The sequence below is a fragment of the Protomyctophum bolini genome (assembly GCF_963924005.1).
Source record: "Protomyctophum bolini genome assembly, chromosome: 23".
NCBI lineage: Eukaryota > Metazoa > Chordata > Actinopteri > Myctophiformes > Myctophidae > Protomyctophum > Protomyctophum bolini.
The window spans coordinates 18,120,293-18,132,661 of NC_137884.1; the positions used below are offsets into that span (position 1 = coordinate 18,120,293).

Consider the following 12,369-nt stretch of genomic DNA (forward strand, 5'->3'; position numbering starts at 1 on the left):
AAATGCATACATTTTTACACCCTTGGAGTTACAGACCTGTAAGTGGGCCATTGATCCCCTCAAAGAACCCTGAGGGTGCCTGGATGGACCCCACTTTGAGAACCACTGGTGCATGTGATTGCTAGCGCGTCGTGCCCAGGATAAAACGGGGTGGGGGGCAGCTAGTGGGGAGGGGGGGATGGAAGTGTCTCGAAGAGAGACGGTATACATTATGCTTGTCCCTGGCCTTCCCCCCCCGCTGCATGTGGCAGGTTTTACTCTGGAGGTTGAAGTATACAAACATTTAGACACACACACTACGGAGTGATTAATCCACTGAAGGTTCCTACAGGGGACACAACGAAAGCAAAGACCGTGATGATGTCACATTTATTCAGCTTTAACTCACATTAGTCTCTCTATACTGTATATTATATACTGTACTGTATGTAGATTTTCATATAGGAAATTTACACTCCTTTTTATTTTTTTTAGAACACAAAGTGCCTCAACTGATACATCTTAATACACTTATTGCGAGGAGGGATACCATAGCGAGAAGAAAGTGATTGACATGTTGGGTGTCACGGCACGGGGGCGTGCACGTTAGCAAACCCCACAGCCTTGTTATAGCGCCTCCGGACTCCCCAGGACAGATGAGTGCACGGCGAGCCTCTCGGGCTCCACGTACCGTTTTTGATCTGCTTATTTACACGTACAGCATCTATTCAGAAGCCTCTTTTGAAGGACTTCGTCTGTTTTTCCATTCTCTTTTTTTTCTTCTTCTTTCCTTTCGCCCCCAACGGGTGGCAGTTTCAAGTTCATCTCAAGTCCAATTATAGGAAGAAAAACAAAGGCAAATGCTTATCAAAGTCCAACCGATTCTCCCGAATCTCCTTTGATCAGTGAGTTTGTCTTGTGCACTCGCCGAGTCGCGGAGTGGGAGGCTTGTCGGTCTGCTTGATCGGTGTGTCCGTCCCGGCTGTCGTTGCAATGTCCTGAGGGTCGCGAACCCAGGGTGGCGTTGGATCTCTCCACACACGTTTCAGTAACTCCTCCTCGCGCTGTCAACACGTCTTATTCCATCATCACTATAAAAACATGAAAATGAATTGTCAGGACAGAAGATGTTTAAACAGGTGTCACATCTCTAGATATCTCTAGATATACTGAGTGTCATTCTGCAAGAAGCTGATGAATATGCACAGGAGCTGTATTCTCATATGCATCTGCAACATTGATGTAATGTAAACAGGAATTAAGTACAAATGTATGACATTCTTTGAATGCATATACAGTATGTGACCGTTTCTGACCGAGGCTAAGTCATTGATATTTTTTGTGAAAGCAGGGAATCATAGCTTCAACTTGACATACCGGTATATTGTTTGTTCAGTTTGACCCACCAGTTTTGGCTTATAGAGTAATGTCTTGCAGAAAACAGCGAGTTGAGAAAACAGGCTTGAAAGGTTCACTTCTGTGGACAACTAGACAACTCACCCTTTAAAATGAGATATGGCATGGGTATGTACGCCCAGCAGAAAAAAAAGTCATTTGGAAAATAAAACATCAAACGGGCATAACTTTTTTTGTTGTCCTAGAAACACTACACAGTGTAAATGCAGGCTCTTTTAAATGGCCTCCAACACAAACACTAAACATTTTATCAACTCAGTTAATTTTTTTCCTGGAAGCAGACAAGTCAAGCTTTCTCTGAAGGTCTTTCGTTGTCGCACAGTCACAACATAGAATTTCAAAAGGGCCGCATCAGTTTTTAATGGGGATTGGACTTGAGGGGTATTCTCAACGATCAGAGAGTATCCACTGAGAATGAATGAAGGGGGGAGGGGGGTGTAGGATTATTAGATTCGTATTGGATTTGTGCAACGGCATAGAGAAATATCTGCCTTATATTGTGTCATTAGACTGATATTTTTTATTTGCCTCATAAAAAGTATTGAATTACTCCCTTTGCATGCACGCAAGCACGCGTATATACACACACGTATACACACACACACACACACACACACACACACACACACACACACACACACACACACACACACACACAATCGGACCAACATGGTGTGGAGGAATTACCTTTTTTCACCATGGCGGTGCTGTCCCTCAATCCATTATGTCAGAACGCTGCTCTCTGCTTGTGTGAAACCAGTAAAGACAACCTCTTTGCAGTTATCTGTGAAACAACCAGCAGAGACAACCTCTCTGCAGTTATCTGTGAGTGAACGACCAGAGACACTTAAAGCACTCCGCAACATGGCAACAGGGGGGGGGGGGGGGGGGATATAGGTTTATTTGAAAACGGCATTAGACAAACATGCGGAGAGAAAGCATCAAAGCAAAACCCTGTTTGTGTTCCGTGCTTAATCATGTTAATGTGTAGTTGTCTCTGTGGATGTTGGGCAAAGCCGACGGAACGATGCAGACACAACACACAAGAGCAAATACATGCAACAACTAATGTCCCTGATTATCATAAGATAATATTTTTTGCATTATAACAACAAAATCTGCATTGGTCCATTTCCACACCATTTGCCCTACTGTATGTATGTATATATGTACGTGTCGTGCACCGCCAGCGAGCCAAAAGCAGCGCCGGTCATTAGCAGAGCGTGCCAATCAAGCCGCGCGGCGTGCCGTAAACACAGATGAGAGCTATAATGGAAAACGTGACCTCATTAGCATGCTAGGACGCGGCGCCATTTGTTGTGCCGAGAGGAAAGGGTGTAAATGAAGCAGGCAGGCGGGCGGAAACAAAGGCCAGCCATGGGCCTGTGCCAACAGGTAAGCAGGCAGTCGATAAGGACCCCATCATGTTAAATGCATGAGCCAATGGGCGCAGCGGGCGCCTGGCCCTGCCTGATGCCGCCACCGACCATAGAGAGATAGTGGAGACAGAGAGGAGGCTGGATGGCTGCCCACGCCCCAAATAGACACTGCCGCTGGCTCGGAGCCCTCGCTGCCTTGAAAGAGGGCCTCCATGCTTTGTTTTAGAAACGCCTTTAGAATCTGAGAACGGCGCATTGTCATCATAGTCCACTTGCCAGAATGTGAACCCAGACCCAAATTTTTACTACCCTGAAGTTTTATGTTAGAAATGTCGAGTATGTACCCCCTACACGGTACAGTTGCACCGCTCACTTCACACAGGTGTGATTTCACTTTATTTTAGCGCTGGCTCACATTGTACCGCGATGCAAGCTTGTACATCTGCTATTTTTGAAAAACCTTGAGACAACAGAATGGGACAACTACTGATTTAGAAGGCCTTTGTAGAATCAATCGGACTCAGGTCTTCATGCGTTAACCCATTTAGACCTGAGACCCCCCCCCCCCAGTAGATTTGAGTTAAAAACGTTCCCTTTGAAATAATCTATATTCAAAGATTTGCATCACATTTTCACGATTTTTTAAAAATAGCTAAAGGATAACATATAATGCTTAAAACACCACAAGGGGTTTCGGTCGTGGATGGGTTAAGTAATTTGGCTGGGTATCCCCCCCCCCCCCCCCCCCTGTCCTGATGGTTGTCAGATGAAGCCCAGGAGAGCAGCACGCGGCGTGCTCATCATATCGCTATAATAACCTTGTATCTGTGGAATTGATCATGAATGAATAAATTGCCTTCAGTGTCACGGTCACCACGCAAAAATGTCTGCTTTAATTCGTTTAGACCTGAGGACGCTTCTACAAATGCCTTCCAAATCCTGACAGTTTTCTGAAAAACCCCATGTTTCTGCAGTATGTCAGTCGTTCTCAAACATTTTCATGTCAAGGACCCCCAAAATATATCTCTATTTGGCCACGGACCCCCATCTGAAAATATGTTGTTCCAGGGAGGGAGGGACCCCCCCAGAAGCTCAAGATTTGAGAGAATATATATTCAAAGATTTGTGCCACATTTTCACGATAAAAAAAAAAAAAAGCAGATCTACAAGCTCGTAGCGCGCCACCGAGTGCCGAGCTATGAGTTTGTAGATCTGCTATTTTTCAACACCTAAAGCATAACATAACACTTAAAACACCAAAAGGGGATCCCGTCCAGGTTGGATTAATTCAGTGATTAGATTGCTTCCCCGCATTGCAGAATGGCACTTGCGGTGCAACTAACTGTGATCATTTCCCCTGCTGTATAGCTTGGATAGAGGAGCCACTCTGAGGCCTGGGGTAAAGCCATTAAAGAAGCAGGGCATTCAGGTTTCTTTCTGGAGAGGTGGTTCACTTCTGACATGAAGGCAATTAACCAGGGTTTGGTTTGTGATTCCCACGACATCCATGTCTGGAGAGACGGCAGAGATGAAGCGGAGTTATAGTTAAGCCTCCATTACTCTGCTTTAGAGCATCTACATTCTATTATTTCAGAAAAAAGGACTTTAATACAAAATAAGTTCCGAGTTTCTGATGAGAAATGTTAAAGGTAAAGTCAGTGATTTCACTTAATTCAAATATCACTTATTTTTTTTGTTTTGTTGTGATAATCCTCCCTACTATAGAGTGTGCTGACCATCTATTTAGGGTTAAGCCACTTGTTCCCCGTCTTTGTTGCGCACATCCTACAAACAAACAAACAATGAAACTTATTTAATAATTTTGTTAAAGGTGATATAGGCAAGTTTTCAGCCAAAAATCAACATATTTATCTATCTATATTTGTGGCCTTATTCCCTCTATCTTCCCCTATATTTTGATGCTGAGCTGCTGCCCTGTAGACATACACTCTCCCTTTGTCTCCCTCTATGTGTTTGTATCTGTTTATATCCACTGTTGTTTATGTCGCGGGACGGAAGCGTCGTGTTGGGAGGAGGGTCTGTGTGGGGGGTGACGCGGAGTCTTAGCCAATTGCAGCGCGAGGCTGTGACTGTGTAAGATATGGGGATATGGGGATAATATTATACTTGCAATTTGCAAGTATAATATTATCCCCATATCTTAGTTTCACCATTGTTCATGTGAAATAGTATGTTTATGATGTAATATGTAAGCCTGTTGAAATTATGAGAATCGCTATGTATAGCGCATGGTTTGGTGGTCCGGCCGGCTTGAAGCTTGCATTCAACCCGTGCTCGCCAACGGTGACAAGCCGTCGCTGATCATCATAGCGATGAATAACCGTGGACAAAGTAGTTCACATGAACGATGCTGTAGTGGCTGGGGCATTTGAGGGGCAATATGTTTTATATGCACGATTACAAATGAAAGATAATTGAATTGAGAGCCAGTGAGTCTGCTCCACTACTTCCTACTTCCTCATTTGCGGGACTCGTCGTGTCAGTCTTGTGATATTGTGATTACGCTACAGTTACCCTTAAAAAAACATGTCAACTCAATGTCATTGTTGTAACTATGATATCGATAGAAATTCATAATTTTTTAATGTCATATTTAGCCATACGAGCGCAATATCCATAGCGTCCCTCCCAGCAGCAACAACAACCCCATAGCCTGAAGTGACCTGGCTCAGCCAATAGAATGACGGGGGGAGGGGGGTGGAGCTAGATTTTAATTTGTTTGGAAACACTCGATCAATTCTGTGTACAAACACTGAAAACTTGCCTATATCACCTTTAATCAGTCTAATAAACATGACAAAAAATACTAAACTAAAGCTATAAGGACCTGGCTTAAAATAGCTGTTATTTGTGCAACTCCAGCTTGTCTCAGTCCAGGCTGCATGAACAGTGCTCGAGCGCTCGGTTTCTGCCCCCTCTATATCCTAACTCTTCTATTAGATGGCTCTGGGGCAGCCCTACCCGCTCTCCTGTCATGAGTTGAGCGTGCCAATCCTAGTTTAGACTACTTAATACGATAATACCATTGCATATTACCACGGATATAAAGTTTACAACGTTAACCCCATCATCAGCATGCCTGTGTTGGCCAAAAATAGCCGACCTACAAGCTCACAACGTGCCATGGACGGAAGACAGCAGTACAGTGTTGTTTTTGTCGACTAAAACTAAGACGAAAAATGTTCGTCGACTACCTTTTTTCACTGACAAAAACTAAATGAAAACTAAGCTATGACTAAAACTAAGCTAAAGGTATTGACAATTTGACAACAGATAGAAAGTAGACAACATTTTTAGGAAGGGACTAGTGGACAAGAGATCCAAGTCATTTTACCACACTTGGTCGCACTGCGACGGTGTTGTGAGCTTGCAGATCGGCTATTTTCAGCAAGAGTAAACTCTGTCATTACAACGGCATCAAGGCCAGCCAACAAAACATTTTAGTCGACAAAAATCGTCGGAATTCACGTCTGCTTCTCTAAAGACTACTAGGGGTTTGAAGTGGCTTTAAGTGAATTTGCACCTTATTAATGTTTGATCCAAATATACTGTAGAAGCAGCTGTAGACATTTATAAACAGTGATTTTTGTATTTATTTTTTATTTTTATTGTTTCAGCACCATGGATTTGTTAGTTTATTTTTCTCTCTGAAGTGGGCCTTCGAACAACGAGAATTAGTTTGGGGGATAATGGACTAATAGGCTTTCGGTCCAATGGGACATTATCTTTTCAGAATATCAGGGTTTTAGAATAGACCAATGGCATTGCACTGCACTGTGAGGCGTTGGGCTGTCGGACCAATGGCATTGAGGCGTTGGGCTGTCAGACCAATGGCATTACGCGTTGTGCAAATCTCATCGGCTTGCCCTAAATGCGTGATGGCATTTGGCTTTAGTCAACAAGCTGGGCAGGCCATTCCTGTTCCTAGTTTGACCTTTTCACAGCTGCAAGACCACTTTTGGTCTTGCAAGTGGATAATACAATGATTGGAGTATATTTATTTCATCCAGAATAATCTAATCAATTCATTTTTATATCGGCAGTGGCTTAACTTGAGAAGTGACAATAAAGCAAGCCTATTGGCTTGACAACCTGACACAATCCTAGTGACAACCCATAGATTTTGTGCGTTGGCTATTAAAAAATAGCAGATCTACAAGCTTCCGGCTCGTCACTTTGTGCGATCTTGCACATCTACTGTTTTTAATTTTTTTATAAAATAATCTTGAAAGTGTCAGAACTGGCATCTGTAGAAATCGGCATCAGGTTGTTGTTGTTTTTTTTAATTAAATAAGAGACCTTTCAAGATGGAGCTGGATCCAGGCGTATGAATAATGAATAGCAATTTAATAAACATATGGCAATTACTGAACACCACCAGCATGCAAATCATCACATCAACAGCGTTGGAGGCAGACCCATGTCTGAATGTCTGAATCGTCTCACATCAACTGAATAACGACATTCAGCTCATGTGTCCCAATAACTTTCAACCTCCATGGTGTTCCTACAGCGCGGCGCCGCTTGGAAAAAAACCCCTACCTAATCACGTCTACGTTTTTCATTCAAATTGATTTGAATTAACACATTTTTTTGTGTGCATGAAATATCGTTCAAAAACATCGGCAACCGATGGAATCTCGAATATTGCCAAATCGGTTGGGCTCTAAAACAGTATTCTGAACAAAGATCGTTAAAACATCATTAAGTCTTTGCTATTGGTTTGAGCAGAGAAACAGAGGTGGGATTATAGGAGCTTCCAGCTTGTTTATGTGATAAAGTCTTGGATAACATGAGGTTTGATCAATGAGTCTGTTCAATTTGGTTCCTTTTTTTTTGCACTTTTAGAGTTACACACCTGTAATGTTATTGTCCAACTCGTAATTTTGACAAAGCATGTTCCACCACAAGCCGTCATGTCGATGACCCACGGATAACGATAACGGAACATTGTAGCTTGCATAATACCGCATGCCATTAATGCTGCACCAGTGGTTCCAAATGTGGGGTCAGGGGACCCCCAGGGGTCCTTGAGAGAGTTTCAGGGGGCCCCCAGCTAAATGATAATTAGGAACCAAATGGCCCCTTTTTATGGGTCTTTAAGTTAAATTAACTTTGATTTTACAATATACAGTGGGGTCCCAGAGATAGAACTGTCATAAATGGGGGTCTGTAGACTAATTCTGGTCAAACCTGAGGGTCCTTGTAATGAAAATGGGTGAAAATCATTGCCAGAGCCGTAAAAATCTTCTCTTATGGGGGTTCCTTGGCATTTATTTTCTAATGGGGGGTACGCGGGGCTAATGAGTGTCAATTTGGGGGTCCTTCAAAGCAAACAAAAAGGTAGGAGAGGAGCGCACACCAAAAGTAGGGAGGTGCTGAGCACGGGAGACAAACAGGTCGCACAGCCTCGAATAGTCATGATGCCAAAAATACTTTTTATTGGGTTACCAAAATAGAAAGGTAACCCAATGAAAAGTTTTTTTTTTTGCATCGTGACTATGAGCTGTGCGACCTCTCCTTTAAATTTTTACAATTTGGGGGTCCATGACATGTAAAAGTTTGGGAACCACTGCTATATACTGCAGTGGTTCCCAAACCTTTTCATGTCAAGGACCCCCAAATTGACCACGGACCCCCATTAGAAAAGACATGTCAGGGACCCCCATAAGAGAAGACTTTTATGGCTCTAGCAGTGTTTCTCAACCCGTTTAATTTTCAAGCACCCCGAGTTTGACATGCATTAGTCTACAGACGCCCGTTTAATGGCATTTCTATCTCAGGGACCCCAATTTAACTCTGAGAGTGTACAAATGGAACCAAACGGACCACTTATGAGTCCATTTGGTTCCTAACTATCATTTAGCTGGGGACGCCCTGGAACTCCCTCAACCCATTCTGTTGTGCTTTAGCTATTGAAAAATAACAGATCTAAAAGCTCATAGCTCATAGCTTTGACCATAGCTCATAGCGAGCTTGTAGGTCTGCTATTTTTGAAAAATCGAAGAACGACTGACATAGAAACATAGCTTTTTCAGAAAACTGTCAGGACATTTTTAGAATCTGATCTCAGGTCAGAATGGTTTAAGGACCCCCTGGGGGTTCCTTTGGGAACCACTGCTATATATCCGTCCTGAGGGGAGGAGGATACGGTATACCTGTTTTGCGGATGCCCCCCCCGCCGCCGTCAGCGGGGCAGTTGTAGTCGCTGGCGGCCAGCAGGAAGCAGGTGCCGGCGCTCCGGCGGTCCTCGTGCTCCCTGGAGCGCCGCATGGGGACCGTCTCCTCTGGCGACGTGCTCAGGTCACTCCCGCCGTCGCTGCCCTCCGCCGACGGAACTGTACACGGGAGACACACGTCTATTGGTCGACAGGGTGGGTGTGTGTGTGTGTGTGTGTGTGTGTGTGTGTGTGTGTGTGTGTGTGTGTGTGTGTGTGTGCGTGTGCGCGCGCTTTCCTTTAGTGCGTGCATGACCAAATTAGTAGACTAGATTTACAGTTGATTTTGACCCAAAAATTGATGGTGTCGTAATGCCTGATTTACACTTAGGTTGCATGCTGATCTTAAAAAGATCTGCTATTGTCATAGTGAGTGCGTGCGTGCGTGCGTGCGTGCGTGCGTGCGTGCGTGCGTGCGTGCGTGCGTGGGCGCTGAGATGAATATTGAGGTTCAGGGGGATCAAAGTCGGGAGAAAGATCAAACAGAATCCTTCAGATAAAGCACAGAAATGTCACCAGTGTGCAGAATAAAAGGTTATTGTAGGTCACAGAAGAATGCCAATCGAGGAATCACAAATACGGGGCGATGGAAAGATGTTCAGCGTGTCGTGTTAGACGTGTCAAGAGATTTTGGAGGCTAAATATGATTGTTGATAATTATGACACCACTACCGCATGTGGATGTATTGTGGATACGTAGCACAACGTTTCGTATTTTGACCATTTCTGACCGAGGCTAAGTCATTGATTTTTTATTTTTATTTTATTATTTTTCATGTCATAATTATGAAAGCAGGGAATCATAGCTTCAAATTGACATTGGTTGTTCAGTTTGACAGTTTTGGAGCCTTTTTTTTTTAATCGGCCTCAGGTCCAAAAGGGTTAATAGCTTTTGGGAATGAATTCCCAGTTCAACTTGTGGCTTCACGTATAAGGGACTGCACTGATCTAAAACTACATGCAGGGCATTGTATTTCAAATGACCCCCGTGGAAATATCACAACCTGGCAACCAAGATGAATGAATCTGTTCTCGCACTGCATTTGTGACGTGAATAAATATACCGTATAAAACGGAGGGGGGAGACAAAAAGGTTTTGACATCTAATAAATAACTTGAGAGTCGGGTACAGGTACACCCCAGACCGCTCACACACTCCAATACAAGGAATTTCCGCATTATAATTCAAAGAAAGTAAAGAACGCATGAGGTCGACACTCATTTCCATCAATATCAGAAGACATGTCGCAGTGAGTTACTGACATGAGCCTAGAGGGGGAAAAAATAGCCACTTACGGTTTAAACAACAAATGAACAATCACTGCTGAAAAACAACAAAAACGGAGGGGGGGCAAGGCAAGCGCCTCCCAGGCACAAACCAGCATTCTTATCTAAATCAAAATATTCCACGCCGCGGTCACTCTAATCTCTCCCTCCCTCATCTTTTCACGTCTCCTTTTCTCATCACCGTGGCAACCATGCAGGGAGAAAAGGCCGTGAGGCAATTGTGGCGCTCAATCTTTCATGGGGAAGCCTCTAAGGTGCTATAGGCAATCGAGGATGTGGATGTGGGGGGTAGGGGGGGGTTCTACTCCCAGAGGGGGGAATCCGTCAAATGGCCAATGTTTCCCACCTGAAATTAGATCCCCTATGGATTTCCGTCGGCTCATAAATAAATTCCCTGCCGCTGTAATGCACCTCTTAATAGTTCTCTCCCTGCATGCCGAGGCGAGGCGCTCTCTCACCTGAGCGGTTCCTGCACACGTGGTCACCTTGCGTGCTGTTGCAGGTGGCGTTGAGCTCGGCCTTCATGCCGCAGACGACGGGCGAGCCTCCCTGTGCCGCCGCCGCCGCCCCCTGGGGGATGTGCTTCTTCCTCTTCTTGGGCAGCTTCTGCTTGGCCATCGCCAGCGAGTAGTACATCCCAAAGTTGTTGACGATGACGGGCACCGGCATGGCGATGGTGAGCACGCCGGCCAGCGCGCACAGCGCCCCCACCAGCATGCCCGACCACGTCTGCGGGTACATGTCGCCGTAGCCCAGCGTGGTCATGGTGACCACGGCCCACCAGAAGCCGATGGGGATGTTCTTGAACATGGTGTGGTGGCTGGCCGTGGGGTCGTTGGGGCTGGCGCCCAGCCGCTCGGCGTAGTAGATCATGGTGGCGAAGATGAGCACGCCCAGCGCCAGGAAGATGATGAGCAGCAGGAACTCGTTGGTGGAGGCGCGCAGCGTGTGGCCCAGCACGCGCAGGCCCACGAAGTGGCGCGTCAGCTTGAAGATGCGCAGGATGCGCACAAAGCGCACCACGCGCAGGAACCCCAGGACGTCCTTGGCGGCCTTGGAGGAGAGGCCGCTGAGGCCCACCTCCAGGTAGAACGGGAGGATGGCCACAAAGTCGATGATGTTTAGCAGGCTCTTCACGAACTCCAGCTTGTCCGGGCTGAAGACCACGCGCGCCAGGAACTCCAGCGTGAACCAGAAGACGCACACGCCCTCCACGTAGGTGAGCGCCGGGTCCGTCTCCATCTCGTACTGCACGGTCGTCGTCGTCGCGTCGGACGACTGGCTGTCGTTGCCGCCGCCGCTCGTCACGTCCGTCTTGTTGACGATGGTGATGGTGTTGAACGCCTCGTGCGTCTCCAGGCAGAAGGTGGTGATGGAGACCAAGATGAAGAACAGGGAGGCAAAGGCCACGAACTGCAGAGGAGAGGAGAGGAGAGGAGAGGAGAGGAGAGGAGAGGAGAGGAGAGGAGAGGAGAGGAGAGGAGAGGAGAGGAGAGGAGAGGAGAGGAGAGAATACATTATGAATCTGAAGTCTGGCATTGTGGGGACTAACATGCTACTCCATTGCTTTATTCCTTTGAACAGATTCCAGAGAGAGAAAGCAATCAATTAGCAAAAGCAACAAATGAAAACACTCTTTCCCCGTGCTCCTCGTGGGAACGCGGCTGAAGGGATTCTAGATGCAATGCCGTGTCATTTACTGCTATTGGTAAGTGGGGCGGCAGAGGGAATTGGTACATAAGAGGGTGGCGGAACCAAATAACCACAAGACCGACCAACGTTGTGGAGGAGGGAGGCAGTTTTTTTTAGAATCTTTCTTTGTGTTTTGTAAATACTAGTAATACTTCAAATATTTATATAGCAGCATCAAAACAATTACATTTTTGAATACTGTACATACTGTACACATTTTGTTTCGTTTTGACATATTCAGAGATTAAATTGACACAAACTGCAGACACACAACAAAAAGCTAAACTAAATTCTGACCCTACATGTGCTGCCTGTCTGCTATGAACCGTTGTTTGGCACTGGGAGGAGAGAGAGAGAGAGAGAAAGAGAGAGGTCAC

General features: G+C 45.5%; 1 protein-coding gene across 2 annotated transcripts in view; it reads right to left on the minus strand.

Moving 5' to 3' along the window:
- Positions 1-291: 291 nt before the first annotated feature.
- Positions 292-12,369, minus strand: part of kcnc2 (potassium voltage-gated channel, Shaw-related subfamily, member 2) — a 66,217-nt gene continuing 54,139 nt past the window's right edge. Inside the window, exons 2-5 of one of the 2 annotated variants that reach the window (XM_080757348.1) lie at positions 10,759-11,713; positions 8,954-9,133; positions 2,083-2,179; positions 292-1,070 (exon numbers count right to left, since the gene is read on the minus strand). In XM_080757348.1, the coding sequence (XP_080613474.1) occupies positions 2,118-2,179; positions 8,954-9,133; positions 10,759-11,713 (1,197 nt within the window). In that variant the 3' untranslated portion in view covers positions 292-1,070; positions 2,083-2,117. Of the gene's footprint in view, positions 1,071-2,082; positions 2,209-8,953; positions 9,134-10,758; positions 11,714-12,369 lie in introns of both variants that reach the window. The other variant, XM_080757347.1, reaches the window with a different exon arrangement.